The 15,938-nt window shown below is 38.6% G+C and overlaps 1 protein-coding gene across 1 annotated transcript in view; it reads right to left on the bottom strand.

The window, feature by feature from the left end:
• Positions 1–13,113, bottom strand: part of LOC124171927 (protein decapentaplegic-like) — a 31,689-nt gene extending 18,576 nt beyond the window's left edge. The window contains exons 1-2 of the mRNA XM_046551357.1: positions 12,871–13,113; positions 7,827–7,976 (exon numbers count right to left, since the gene is read on the bottom strand). Of these exons, the coding sequence (XP_046407313.1) occupies positions 7,827–7,976; positions 12,871–13,039 (319 nt within the window). The 5' untranslated portion in view covers positions 13,040–13,113. The remainder of the gene's footprint in view (positions 1–7,826; positions 7,977–12,870) is intronic.
• Positions 13,114–15,938: the final 2,825 nt, after the last annotated feature.

The following is a 15,938-nucleotide window of genomic DNA, read 5'->3' as shown; positions in this document are numbered from 1 at the left end:
CAAGATAGAATCGGAACTCTTTCCACCCTTATGGGGCGTTGCATTCACTGAAGCTATTATTTAAAATTTCGGATCCAGATCCGATGTCTTCCGCGACTTAGGATCCGAGGTATCCGATCCGACCATCCCTAAAAATTACCTAACGTAACCTTGCATTAATTCCTCCCCCCGAAAATATATTCTACTGGGATTACATAAAAGAAAGGTGCGATTTCAGTCAGTGGCGCAGCGAGGGGGGGTTTTGGGGGATAAACCCCCCCCCCCCAGAGCTCAGAGAATTTTTTAAATTTAGTCCATTTTACTTAATGGATCAGTATTACTTATAAAATAATGTTAGGATTAATCAAATATTCCTCAGAAGACCGTAAAACTCGCCATTTTGAACCATTAATCTTAAAAAAAATTCTGGAGGAGAACCCCCGCAACGCCCACTCACCCTGGTGGGTATGCAATACCCCCACACCTCTAAGTATTGGTTGCGCCTAAAACCCCCTCTAGCCTTAATTTTTGGCTGCGCCTATGATTTCAGTAATTATTAGGATGGTATGGGTAGGGTGGCAGAGATTTTTCAGAGGCTGCACCATCCCTGCTTGAGTGCCTTGTGGAGAGCACTTCTTGTGCACCTCTCCAGCCGTCGAATGGGACGTTAATGCGTGATCCCTTTGTCAACTTTCGTTTGGAGTAGGCTAATTTCGATGCCGTGTTTCTCTTTTGTCCACTGCTTAAAGGCGCATACTTGAAATTTATTAATTACACAGGCCAACAATGAAAAAAAATTTTACTGAAAATACCTTATTTTTATATTTCTTAAGTTGCTGAATCCAAATATGATGGTTTCAAAGTTGTATCACCCACCATTTATTCACATTTTACAGTTAAATTTATGAAATCAAGCAATATTTTTTAGAATTTAACAGCTTTTCATAGTTATAATAAAATTGAAATTTTCAAGTTTCGATTTTACAAATGTATCGCCTAGAAACACCACCTAAATCGCATCCAGTTAGATAGAGAAGGTTTCTGACTGCTAACAGAAACACATTTATATTTTGGTGGATAAAATCGTAGGACGTAGATCTGACGTAGATTCACCAGTAGTCCATTGATGTAGTAGTCCTAGATAGACCAGTAGTCCATGATGAACTAAGTACATTATGCTCAAAAATGATCAGATGAGCCAGGAAGCCTCACACGCTGAATGAAAAAGGTTGCATTGGCAATGGCTACATGGTTAATTGGTAATCAGTAAATCGGTAATCTTTAATGGGTAAATAACACAGGCCAACAATGAATAAACTTTTTTACTGAAAATACCTTATTCTTATGTTTTTAAAGTTGCTGAATCAAAATATGATGGTTTTACAGTTGTATCACCCACCATTTATTCACATTTCACAGTTAAATTTATGAAATCAAGCAATATTTTTATAATTTAACAGCTTTTTATAGTTATAATAAAATTGAAAAAGTAGGTCTAATGAACGAACATAATGGGGAGTTACTGTTGGTACTTCACTGAGAAGTTCAGCAAGCGATTCATCGCAGAAAAAGCAACACAAGAAGCTTCAAAGAAAAAAGGGAAAGAAAGTGTAGACCAATTCCAGTTGACAAGTGAACCCTGTATTATCACGCTGTAGTAAATACAAACAATTTTATCATGCTGTAGTGAACAGTAAATACAAATAATTTCATGATGTAACACAGTGTTTCATTGATTTCCCTATATACCGTATAGGGGTATTAGACTAAATATTAAAATACATATTGCTTGGAAACTATGGGTGATACAAATGAAACTAAGGCCAGGTTTGGATTCGGCACATAAAACTCTATAAAAATCAGCTATTAAAATAAAAAAGTTTTCAAAGAAAATTTTTTGTTGGACTGTGTTATGTATAAATATTGAGTCGAAAATTAAAAAAAACACAAGCTTTAAATAACTCTGTTTTCATTTAAACCATGTTCAAAGCCGCAGCCTTCTGATAACTCTGTATATAAACTAGTGGGTAAAAATAGTGTTGATTCTTGAGTGAGCATATTTAGTGAACATGCTGAAGCCATCGAGGCAATGAACAGGAATATTATCGAGTTGAATAAAAGATTTGAAAAGAGCGTAACCGATACTGCCGATTAAAGAAACGGGTCGTTGACCTTGATGCGATTCATTTGAATGAACTTGAGTGGAATGCGCGTAAAGTTGAGTGGGTATTCGTGGTATTCCTGAAATAAATGAGGGTACACCAGTGGCTTTTTTTTTAACGGCCCTCGAGGAGAACCGATGTGGGTGAATTTTACGCGAAATGAGTTGGCATGGAATGAGGGCCCAAGGAGGCCCTTTGAGGGATACCACACGCTGGGGCCGGGACCCAATAATTCAAATGATACGCCCAGTCACCCGGGGAGGGGTTCGAATGGGAAGGAAAAAGGATGGAGGCGCCGCACAGTGGTCCCAAATCGAAAAAAGCTGACCAAAATTAATAACGCTCCTATTATTACGTAGATATTTCATACAAAGAATTATATCCATAGTTTTTGGTCCGTAGATTCTGAATTTTTAATTATTTTTTATATATTTGCGAAAGTTTTATTGCTATTTCACATTATCTTTAAAGAATAAATAATTTAAGAAAGCCATTGGAATTTAAAATATTTTTTCAATAGTAACTGCTAATTATGCTTCTTGTAAAACTAAATTATATATTAAAAAGCATATACTCAGTGAATTTTATTGTTTATTTTTGGACTATCTTTGAACAATTATTTGTGAATGAAGAAAGAGAACATTTTCTATTTTCTCATACGTTTGTTTCTATTTGATACTTTGTTAATCGTACTTGGAAGTTTATTTTGTTTGCGATAAATATTATTGAACTGCATCACTTGTTTAAAATTATAGTTACCATTATTCTAATAAAGTATACGCAGTCAATTTTATAGTTCCCGGAAACGAGCCAATGAATTTGGAATCACTTTTAAACTGGGTCCTTTCTTTCACAATTTTCAATCAAGGCATTGATACAAGCATTTAAATGTCGTAAACAATATTTCATAACTCCTATGAACTCAAGTTAAACGCCAAATTTAATACTCAGATGGCAATAAGCTCTTTTCGCGGTGGGAATCAAATTACCGGGCACATCATTAGGTCCGAAAATATTAATGGGATTTTACTTGGGTTTATTTAACCGTCAAAGGAATATATCCAAAATTTTCCTTAACTCTCACAGTTATTGCTAAGAAATTATTATAAATACACTCAAAATCACTTTCTGACAAGCCCTCGCCTTCAATATTTCCTCGGACTAGTGACCAAAAGGTAGGGCAGCTTCTTTAGCGATGGGTGACCCATGTATCAATTTTCCATCTCTTTGTTCTTTCAATGCACTCCTTAAATATTTTTTTGATCGACCAATTTCAGCTAACTCTGTTTAACCTTCAAAAGCAATGTTTTTATTTACATATTAAAGTGAGGTACAAAGATATAACCCTAAATTCATCACAAGTCCAGCATCATATACTTACCGCATGGACTGGGAAGATATTTAAAAACTTTTCCTAAAAGATATTTAAGGTAATTGTTGCATTAACTTCAACATCTAACTTTAAATTGTTGCTTAAGTAGTCCAATTCATATTGTTTCTCAAACGAAATAGATCTATTTCTATTTTCAAGCATTTTTTTTCTGAAAACGCGTGAAATTTCTCGTATCCACTGAAATATTAGCCGAGTGGTTTTAAGCTATAAACTACGGTAACTAAATCAAATTCCATTATTGCACCAAAAATAATCACAGAATTGTAAAGGGGTATTGAAATACGGTACACCAAAACTGTGTGTCCTCTCTTCTTCAATGCTGCAATCTTCTTCTCAAAACATCGAGTTTAACGCTGAGTAAAACGAGTTAAGCGCGAATTTTTCGGACAAGCGACGTCTAAAACTAATTTGGGTTTTCCACAAGGTTAGTTTCGTAATGCTTTTACCTTCATTTTTCAAGAAAATTCGCATGTGAATGGTAAAAAGGCTTACTACGTTCATCCCCGGTGGCCAAAGTGTAATTTATTACTAATTTATTTTAGTTTTAGTCTCTCGGTGGGCGTAATAAATAGTATAAGCATTTTCGGGAGTCGTTTGACCTGCTTGCGGTGGAGGAGGCCGCTACGTAGATGTGCCGCGTGAGGACGAAAACTAATCGGTCAAACGATGGGAGAGGGTGGAGTAGCTTTTTGAGTTTTTTTTTCTGAAATCATTCAAGTGTTTGTAGATTACTCAGGGCCGCTTTATCAATTAGGCACAGAAGGCACTGTGCCTAGGACCTACGGACTTCTCAAGGGCCTACGAAAGCCAGAACATAAAGTGAAAAAAAATTCAGAATGCCAGTAAAATTTAATAATGTTTGTATTAAATTAACTACATATAACCGTGTGAGATGAACACCTGAGCAAGTCAAGCTGCAGTGCTGTAGATCTGTAAATTACAGTATGTTAACTTTTCCGCTCTTTGTCTTAGCAAAGTCAAAATGACGTCCTGAAATGTCATTTCCCTCATCAAATCCTTTTCAATTTAAAGTAATGCCAGGGAGAATAGTTGTGTTTGTCCCATCGTTGACCGAAGATACGTTTTTATCAATTTGACTTTAGAAAAGGAACGTTCCCTTTCAGCACTTGTTCCAAAAATTGAAAGATAGATCCGGAAAGCAATATTTACATTTGGAAAACTTTTCACCAACCTATTCTGTAGTAAACGATTAACGATAAACAACGAATGCGAAGCGCATGATGTAACACCGGAATTTCTACATCATCACTGCATAGAGTCTGCATATTATAATTAACAATTCGGAAAGTTTATTTAGATTTCGAATCGCAAAGAAGTGCGGGTGTATTCTTGAAAAATTAAAAATGAAGTAGGGGAGGGCCTACGACTTTGAAAGTGTCTAGGGCCTACGATGACCTTAAAACGGCCCTTAGATTACTATATAATCAACTGCGTACTTCCGTTCCGCAATTATTACCTTCCGCTGGAGCTTAGAAGACTATTTTTAGGAGAGCATTGGCACACGTTAATAATAGTTTACTGTCAAACTGTCAACTGGAAACCATTTATTGACGCAAAAATATACTGCTTATGAGAAGAGATGTATATTTATGAGGTATGTATTTGTTATGGAAAACAAAATATGCAAAAACAATAATACCCATAAATATTGGATTTCCTCGAGCTCTATCACGCGACAGCCCGGCCGCCGCCCGCGTCAGCGCAATGCATCATTGTAGTTAAATCAGTTCTGAGATCGGGGTAGCAAACAGTGGCAAACATTTTATTTACTGATACGTTGAAAATACTATCCCCTTTGTATTCATGCAAAAGACACCGCGGCGGAAAGTGACGCTTTAAACGATATTGTACTTTTTATTTGGAAATTCGGGCAAAAAACGCTAAAAGTTTAGAAATGGATATAAAATAGTAATAATGGTGTAACTGGATTGAAATACTATATTTTACACTATGCGCTAATGTTTATATTTATAGTTAAAAAGTTTTTTTTTGCTAAATATATTAGTGTAAAGTTTACCCCTTACGAAGCTGAACATCCTTTAAATCGTCCGATTCCACGCAACTGTCATTTTTACGCTGTATGCTCCATGCTTGACCGGTCCCTGTAGCCGCTCTGTTCGACGAAAATTTCAAATAAGTGGCGTAATTTGCAGACCATATCCTGTAAAATCCGTGGACAACATTTAAAAATTCCTTGAAAAAATTCGAAAAAATGGCTTTTAGCCAGCTTTTTTCGATTTGGGACCACTGTGCGCCGCCGCGATAGGAGCCCGTCGACGCCTCCGGGGAGAGGATAGGAGAAGGTGATAGGGGCAAACACGCGTTGCCGTTGGGACAACGGGGCCCACTACTAAATGAGTTAGCAGTGTAATTCCTAGGGGACTACACATAGGAGGCCCAATTCCATCCCCTATAAGGTTGATTCCTGTTGCCTCTTCGGTTGGTCTATCGTGGACAATTTTGAAAACCGACTTTAATTGGAGAATCTAAGGTTTTCCCGGCGAATAGACTGGAGGAAGAGTTCTCGGGTTTCCAGCCGGGTCCAAGGATTTTTCAGCACCGACGTTTCGAAGGCTAAGTCTGCCATCGTCTTCAGAGTGAATGAGGCAAGAGAAAGAAGATTGTTCACCCTGAAGTCGATGGCAGACTTATCCTTCGAAATGTCGGTGGTGAAAAACCCTTGGACCCGGCTAGAAACCCGAGAACTCTTCCCCCCGACTTTAATTGGTTCTTAAAATTGTCCGCGGTGCTGTGATGAGTACAACACGATCCATTTTCTTTTCAAATATTTTGCATTATGATGCTTTTAATTGCAACGGATAGCATTGAATAGTAATGAATTTGATAGTTGCATCGTGTGTATAAATTTCGGTTAATACCCCTAATTATACCGTATTTCCCCGTGAAACTCGGATCACTTTGTCCGTCAGCGACGCGAATGGCGACTTTCGTAAACGCAATTAAATGTGCGGTGGTTGATAAAACATTAAGAGGCCGACTTGAGGATCCTATTTTGCTATACTCACGTGAAATCCATTCAAAAGTGATGGGAGCTCCAACTTTGCGATCTCTTTCTGGTTAGCTAATGATGGCGATTAGGACATCGATTCAGCGGAGAGGTTCACGGGATATGCACCACGTGTGTCTATTGTTGTAGACGTAGACGGCATCGAGCGCAATGCCATTAACTTTTTTTCCAATATTTTGCAGTATTTTGTTTGTCATTGCTAGGAAAAGGATTGAAAAGTAATGGATTTTATAGATACATCATCATGTGGATAAATTTCGGTAAATACCCTTCATTATACCATTTTTCCCCGTGAAACTTGGATCAATTTGTCCGTCAGTGACACGAGTGGCGACTTAAGTAAACCTGTTTAAATACGCGGTGGACGACAACACATTAAGAGGGCGATTTGAGGATCCTCTTTTGTAATATTCGTGTCTACGGAGATTGCCTGACAGACGTCATTCACTGCGAAGGATTGAAGTTATTTAGTATATCTGGCTATATTCAATGCGAGTGGAAAATATCGACAGTTAAATGACTTTCATTGAAGTTCCAAAGTAATTTACTTCTTGGAAAGTCAAATGCGATTTTCCACGGTTAGCTCTAATGCCTGATATCAAATGATCCAGCTGATGAATATATATATAATTGGTAATAAAATGATCCATTAAGTCCACCGGCCAAATGATATATCTTGGTAAGTGGATGATTATCAATGTAAAAATAGCAAAATATCATTTAAGTTTGAGTTGCTCCGAATGCTTTGCAATATATCTTGCTGTGTTTGAGTTTCCGTCTTGGTTACTACTTACGTATTAAAAGGAGGGAGTTATATTGCTTAACCTCTATGGTCCACGATGAGGATTATTAAATGAAGATACATTCATATCCGAATAGTCTTTTTTGTGTCAGAAAGGATATGGATAAAACATGATAATCCATTGCATAGCTGAATTGTGTGAGACTAATTTGACTCAGTTGGTCCTGTGATTTTTACAATTTTAGGAAAAATCAACTACAATAACGAGAATTTCAAAAGCCCAAAAGAGTGCAAAAAAAAGTACAAAACTTAGGAGCCTGAAGCATGAGGGGTACTAATAATTCAACCACATCTTGAATTTCCTTTCAAATGAGACCTTTCACGTTTCATTTTTTTCCCAAAAATGATAAAATCTTCATGGATAAAGTAGAGTCATGTTTGAGTGAGATGGGCATTATAAGAGCGAATGAAAATATTAAGGATTAGTATGAAAAAACTTACCAAATGTCCTTTGGCCGCTTAAATTCCAGGGCAGAGATATCCTCAGTTCTGCTGATTTCAATCTCTCACCTATTTTGGTGTCTGGTATTTTAAAGGTTAGCTTGTGCCTCTGGGTTCTTATTTTCGGTTTGCCAAATTCCGGTACGCGTACTGTAAATAAAATTAAGAGTAAAGAACACTTAAACAATAGGATAGTTTCCTTCATCAAAGAAAACGAAAGGCATTGATTGCGATTCATTACCTAACATTAGTGTATTCATAATATACAGATTATTTGGTTTTAGAATTCCCAGTTCAGACGAATGGCAATGGTCAATTTTAACCCCATTTGAAAAAGGCCAGATTGGCGCCCACGCGATGTCACTCCACGTGACGTCACAGGGACCTAGTTTCTATACGAGTAGATAGGAGTTTTACATCGTCTGAGATTACCAATGCATGCATGAGGCTCAGGGAAACTTATCTTTATAATCACCTATTAAAACAGCCTAAGGTGAAAGTTTTCTTCGTTTGATAAGGTATTAATAATCCTTATTTAAGCCAAGCGCTACCAGCTAGCAGGGTACTCTGCTACCTGCTAGCAGCCTGCATCACAGCGGCGCACATATCGTCGCCCCATGGTCACCTCACACGACGGCAGCGGGAACCAGACTGACGTCACACGGGATTTTTCTCAACATTCATACATAGGCGTCGCGTTTTCGCGAGCTTGAAAATTTTCGCTTTCATTCAATCGCTAAAAGTAGATATCGTCATTTAAAAATCTAAGAGCGTGAAATGCGTACTCCAGGAGTATTAATCTTTCGATGTTTCCAAGTAGGCTTCCGCGGAGATTATGATGATATCTGGTGATTTTCCTGGTATTCTTCCGCGTTTATCCATTTTGTAGGACAATATTTCGTCAACGTTCCAGTTGGCTTCCTCAGGTCCACTGAAGTGGCTACTAAAGTGACAAGTGAAGTACTAAAGCTTCAGTGGACCTGAGGAAGCCAACTGGAACGTTGGCGAAATATTGTCCTACACAATGGATAAACGCGGAAGAATACCCGGAAAAATCACCAGATATCACAATAATCTTTCGATTTAGTCAATAAAAAAATAATAGGAAACCACCCTATTCTTGTCGATCAAGAGGAAACTTTGAACCGTTAATGCGTACATGGACATAGTTAAATACTGGAATGGCAGCCCTTTTATGTTAGCCACTCCCTTGAATTTTTTGTGATGTTACTTCTTTTAAAACACCAGCGTTTCCAAGAGTTTTCCATGATGTATTTAGCTTCAAATTTCCGTAATAATTTACATCACAGCATGCTGGATGTTGATTTAAATCGTATACTTTCCCTCAGACCAAAATAATCAGTTTATTCCGATGATGGCTTTGGGACATTCAGGTTGGCATTAATGAAAATTCTACCTGGTACAGCAGTTTTATCATACACTTATTAAACATGTGTTAAAACCATGTGATAATTGGAAATCTGCGTCGATAATTAAAAATAATAACAATTGTTGAATATTTGGATTATGCTGGCTGGGCTTTTTAGAAACAACAGTACTCGTGTCTGAATCTATTCATTAAGTTTTCTCACTCAGGTTATTTACACTTAATATTAATCAAGGCGCAAACTCGTTATTGGAGCATTAATTCTCGCAAATATTTGAAGCTATCAAGACTTTTTGTAATCGTTTAAGTAAAATATTTGAGCCACTGACAATTTCAACTTTTGATTATTTTCTCACATGCACTGCCATAATACTTTAGGTGCAGTAAAATACGGAACAGAGTCAGCTCTGCTTACCCTGGAGGTTTCAAGATATTTGCATAAGTTTTTCGCAAGTAATCTGTCACTATAAAAGATCATTCAAGTAGGAGTTATGGGCCCTCCCAACCTCAGAACACCCAAGGTTTTTTGAATCCTTCTTTGTAGTTATTAGGGATTTTGGGCATCAGAACTGCCTTACCAAAAACATGCAAATGATTCTAGTGTACACTTCAGCTGAGCCTCTGAATAGGCCGTTGTATACACTGAGCGCCTAGGCGGAAGTCAATTTGACAAATGATATTATTCGAGTTTCTTTGAGTTGTTGCATATCTAAATGTATTGGTTTACTGTATTGTAAATTGAGGTTATTAACAGGGATGTTTGTTTATTAGGAACCAAAGTGATTCATTATGATTAAATCAAAATCACTTTAATGTATGGTATGTTATTTTTGGTAATAAACAGAAAAAATCCCTTACAATATATGGCTATTTTAGCAGCATGAATAATCTTTGGTCCATTTGACGCCGAAAGGTTTGTTTGATTTCACCCTAAGAAGCGGTTGAAATAAAGTCCTATGCTACAATTAAATATAAAGGGCGGGAAATAATCTTGCAGTTATCTCTTCCACACCTACACCTTTCCCGAGTGAATTTTATCAAGGAAAATCGAGAGAAAGGCTGCATGTCACCAATTCCACCGATGATTATAATACAATAGCAATATTTTTATTTCATTCAGGGGCAAAACAAAAAAAATCAGTACGGTAATGCCGGAGGTAGTTCTTAGAAGAGTAGGAGTGAAGAGAAACCTCATGAAAGAGATAAGAGACGGAAAAACCTTCGAGGGCATATTTTGAGGAATGATGGCCTGATGAAGACAGTCGTCGAGGGACAAATGGATGGAAAGAACAGAAAAGGAAGGCCTCGAACGAAATAAATGGAATAGGTAAAGGAGAATGTGAAAGAGAAGAAATGCGTAGGTGTGAAAAGATTAGCTGATGGGAGAATTGAGTGGAGAGCTACGTCAAACCAATCTTAGGATTGTTGACCAGTGATGATGATAATGATGATGATTGCTATAAAATTTTTCAAATGTACTGAACGCACTTGAACCCCAGGGTCAACGAATTAATGATCATTGGTGAACGGATTAATCATTGATTATTTATGTTGCCACTAACGGCGCATTTTCATCGGCCGGGAAATATTTCTGCAGCGTGGTGATGAGTTCTATATGCTTATTAATTTGAAGCGAAATTGGCTAATTATGATTAAAGCAAAATTATTTTTCTCCCATGGGGACAGATTGTGGCTTCCTCCCCGCAATCCAATTAATATTATTATTTGCTTAAGGGGAATAAATGAACGACAAAATGAGTTCGGTGACGCCAGAAAAGTCTTAAAATGTACTGAACGCACATGACCTCCTTAACTGGCAAGGAATCAATCATCACTGATGAACGAATTAATCAATGATTCTTCATGCTGCGATTTACGACGCATTTTAATCGGTAGCCAAAAATGTCCACGACAATGAGAGCTGAGATGTTTATTGATTCGGAGGAAAAAGAAAATCAGTACGGAAATACTGGAAAAGCACTAAAATGTACTGAACGCGCTTGACCTCCGGGGTCAACGAATCAGTCATCCTTGATCAACGAATTCATTGATTTTTTATATTGCAACTTACGGCGTATTTTAATAGGTCGTAAAAATATCCGCACCTCGAAGATGAGTGGTGAGATGTTTGTTTATAAGGATGAAGTAGCAACATTTTTATTTGCTTAAGGGGCAAAAATGAGCGAAAAAAACAGTGCGGTAATGCTCGGAAAGTTTTCATATGAACTAAACGCACTTGACCATCAGAGCCAACTAATTAATCACCATTAATCAACGACTTAATCATTGATTCTTTATTTTTCAACTAATGGCGCATTTAAACCTATTATAACCCCTCGTTTTTTCTAGAAAAATAAACTTGAATATTTATCATTTACGAAATATGTACATTTTGAGGTCAATCACAATTATCATAGCAGCTTTATACTTTACCATTTCATTTTGCAACATAAAATAACAAGTAATACACATCCGTCTTTTACAAAGCTGGGAATTTAAAGTGCACACATTTTTAATGACGTTTCTTCATGTTGCTCAGTAGCAACACTGGATTAAAAAGGGTTAATTGATCGTGAAAAATGCCCGCTGTGCCACAATGAGTGGTGAGATGTGTATTTATTCGGAGAAAAATTGGTTGATCATGATTAAATAGGGCTGCTTTTAACCAATGCTCCCCGATGATTATGATGAAGTAGCGATATTTTTATTTGCTTATGGGGCAAAAACGGACAACAAAATCAGAACGGTAATGCTAGAAAAGTGTTCAAATTCATTGAACGCACTTGAGCTCAGGGGTCAACGAATTAATCACTGATTCTTCATTCTGCGACTTACGACGAATCGGTGGCAAAAAATGTCCGCTTTGCGACAATGAGAGCTGAGATGCTTATTAATTTGAAGGAAAACAAAATCAGTACTTTTATGCTGGAAAAGTTTTAAAATGCATTGAACGCGCTCCGTTATGAGTAATGATAGCAAGCGTAACTTGATGGAAATCCTTTATTGTAGGAGCTGAAGGAATAAAAACTTACCATTCCTTTTCCACGTGGTGATTTACTTTGTCCAACCATGGTTTCGTTACCGCGTAACATTTTCAAGGCAACGAAACCATGGTTGGAAAAATAAATCATCACGTGGAAAAAGCTAAATTTTTAGCCCTTCACATCCTTGGCTAGTTATGATTGAAGCCAAATTATTTTTCTTCTTTTGGAAAGGCTTTATCTCCGCAGTCTTGCAATGTTTTTATTTACTTTTGGGGAAAAATTGAGCAGCAAAATTAGAAAGGTGACGATAGAAAAGTTTTCAGATGTACTGAACGCACTTGATCGCCGGGGTTAACGAATCAATCATCACTAACCGAGGAATTAACCAGTGATTCTTCATGCTGCTAATTAAGGTGCATTTTAGTCGGCGGCCAATAATGTCCGCAGATTCCAAAAATTATAAAATTTCATGGCAAAGTGAAGACACATTTGAGTGTGCTGGGCAATATGAGAGCAAATGACATTATTAAGTATAGGTATTACGAAAATTATTATTTTATTCAGATACTTATCTATTGGGAGCAAAATTGGCTAATGGTGATTGAAGAAAAATTATTTGTCTTCTACCGAGACGGACTAAGGGGTTCCTCCGCGCTGTTCCATTGGGTCTTACCGGCTCTCGTGGGAAGCACGGCTCGCACCACGTCTTCTCCTCCGCCGTCCTCCAGTAGCTGCATCATGGCCCGCGGGATGGGCAAGCAGGGATCGGTGCGGCCGGGCCAGCAAGCGGCCAGGGCCTGCCCGGCGGCCAGAGGCACCAGGATGAGCAGGGGCCATGCCATGGGGGCTTCAAGGGGTGGCTGCGTGCGTCGCGGCCGGGGCCGATCTGCGAGACGCGCGCCTTCCGGCCGGCCCATCCAAGAGGCTACTACTATTTATGAACTATGTTATCGGCGGCACTCAGAGCAGCAGGCGCGCTTTAGAGACCATCAGCGCATTCCGCAGCAGTGCTCTGACGAGGGCGCTACTATATGTGGCCGGGTACCCCAAAGTGGGACGGGCAGCCTTCAGGATATTCCGCTTAATTTTATGTAGGTACACAAATTAATTTTGCGGAACAATTTTAAGAGAATGCCTGACCTTCAAATCAACCAAAGTTATCACCACAACTTGTCCTCATGAATTTGTATGTTACACTATTTTCTTGTATTTATTTTTTCGCGTTATATTACACGATTTTATCTATTCATAGGAAAAACTAATTAGGCGACAGGAGCAGCAATGATATGATTTCATTCTGCTGGCTTCAATGGCGGCTGGGTTAAGTCCTCATCAAACCAAGCCGCAAACCAATCATGAATGCCAAACAAAGGCCGCAGGTTCGAGTTCCGCCTGACTAAAACCAACCTAGCGAAAATAAACTTAGCCTTGTTTAAGTGTACCGGGCCTAGCCATGGTGATAACACAGGGAAGAATGATAACACAGGGGAGTTCCACAGGGGAGAATGACGCCTCGGTAGCTTAACTGGCTAAACCACTCGGCCGAAAATCGAGGGATCCGGGTTCGAATTCCGGTCAAGGCAAATGATTTTTCCTCTGTGGATTTTTCGCACATAAACTTAGCCAAAAGCCAACCTAGCCAAACCTAACCTAGCTAAAACCAATCTAGCTTAAACTAACCTAGCTAAAACCATTCAAGCTAAAATCAACCTACCCAGGGAATGAGTGATTTTAAAGGGTTTGTCCATTTAAAATGTAGCGAGCGTAATTGGGAGCATCTGTGCTCAGTAGAGAAATTGTCACTATAGAAAAATGGCCAATCCAAAATGCGTAGCAGGTGGACTTGGTGCTGTTTTTGAAATCATGGCCTCCATCTATCGTTCCATCAGAAAGAAAATCGCTAGTCATTAATAGAATTCAGTTGATTTAAGGGAAAGACATGTTATGGCGAAAAAAAATCTACTCCAAAATTTTCAAATAAAACTCGCCCTTTTTTCATGAGTTGGTGACGTCATTCGAGTTTTGGCTCATTTACTCGTTTAGGGAGGGCCGCTCATTTAGAGGTCGGATCGATCTTGCAACCATAGGCAGCTATCCATTCGGATACTTTCTCACCAATAATGAATTTAGTCACTCCCTCAAGACCCGAAATCGCAATATTATATCGGTATTGGGTTGGTGTGGTGGCTTGAGCGTTGGCTTCCCACCCCGTGGGCCCTGATTCGAATCCCGGTAGTGGCAGAGATTTTTCCGAGACTACCCCAGCCCTGCTTGAGTTTTTAGTGGATACCAATAGCGTGGTTTCCTATTATTTTTTACTATCTTAATCGAAAGACTATTACTATCGAAATATTACTATTCCTGGAGTACGTATTTCACGCTTTTAGATTTTTAAATGACGATATCTATTTTTCGCGATTAAATGAAAAGTGAAAATTTTCAAGCGTGCGAAAACGCGACGGCTAAGTATGAATGCTGGGAAAACCCCGTGAGACATCGCTCTGGTTCCCGCTGCCGCAAGTGAGGTGACCTGGGGGCGAGGCTTTGAGCGCTGATACGATGCTAGCAGGTAGCAGAGTACCCTGTTAGCTGGTAGCGCCTGTCTTAAATAAGGATTATTAATACCTTATCAGACGCAGGAAACTTTCCGACCATAGGCAGTTTAAATAGGTGATTTTTAAGACATGTTTCCCTGAGCTCTGTGCCTCATGCATGCATTGGTAATCTCAGACGATGTAAAACTCCTATCTACTCGTATAGAAACTAGTTCCCTGTGACGTCACGTGGAGTGGCATCGCATGGGCGCCAATCTGGCATTTTTCAAATGAGGATAAAATTGTCCAATGCCATTCGTCTAAACCGGTATTTCTAAAGCCAAATAATTTGTATATTATGAGTACATTAATGGCGGGCAACGAATCGCAATCAATGCCTTTCATTTTCTTTGATGAAGGAAACTACCCTATTCTAGTAAAGCACTCCGTTCGTCGGATAGGACGCTAAGCCGTGTACCGCTAGGTGACTTAAATTAAGGGCAGGATAATACTGACGCTGGGTTTCCCTCCACCCTTCCTTCCTTACCAATCGCTAATGTCGCAAATGACCTTAGCTTTCGGTCACTTTCTCCAAATAACGTACCAATTTATTTTAATAGTCAGTTGATGAAAGGGAAAGATATATTACGACTAAAAAATGTTCTCCTCATCCAATGACTTTCTCATAAGTAGAAACTTTTAAAAATACGGACGGCTCACTTTTCATAAGCAGATCAAGTATTTGGAGTTCCAGTTCATTAAATCATTCAGGGAGAACCGCTCATTGTGGAAAAGAAGCGATCGTCGAAGTGTATGCAACCAAGAACCACCTGAGGTAGATGCTTGGAGTAAAGATTAGTATAGGGATGGTAACTAGCACCCTCATCGACAAATGCGTGTACTCAATGTATATGTTTCACGTAACGTGGTAAAGTTACACATCAATGCGACCTGGAGGAAAAATTAGGGGCATAGAAAAATGAAATAAAATATATTAAAATGTTTCAAACCTTACCCTCCAATGAAAGGCTACTAAGCTTCCCTAAACTAACTAAATACACACCAATAGTGTACCATTCGATAATCGTATGAAAGTCACGTGACTCAATATCTCGTTACCATTGAGACGCTCTTGGTATGTTGGGACAGAGGTTGCGATGTTACCCGCCCTCTGCCGATTAGTACTGTTAAGGGTAGGGGTAAGGCC

Source organism: Ischnura elegans, chromosome X, assembly GCF_921293095.1.
Source record: "Ischnura elegans chromosome X, ioIscEleg1.1, whole genome shotgun sequence".
In the NCBI taxonomy this organism is placed as follows: Eukaryota; Metazoa; Arthropoda; class Insecta; order Odonata; family Coenagrionidae; genus Ischnura; species Ischnura elegans.
Note: the sequence above shows the minus strand (reverse complement) of the source record. Positions and strands in the feature narration are given on the sequence as shown.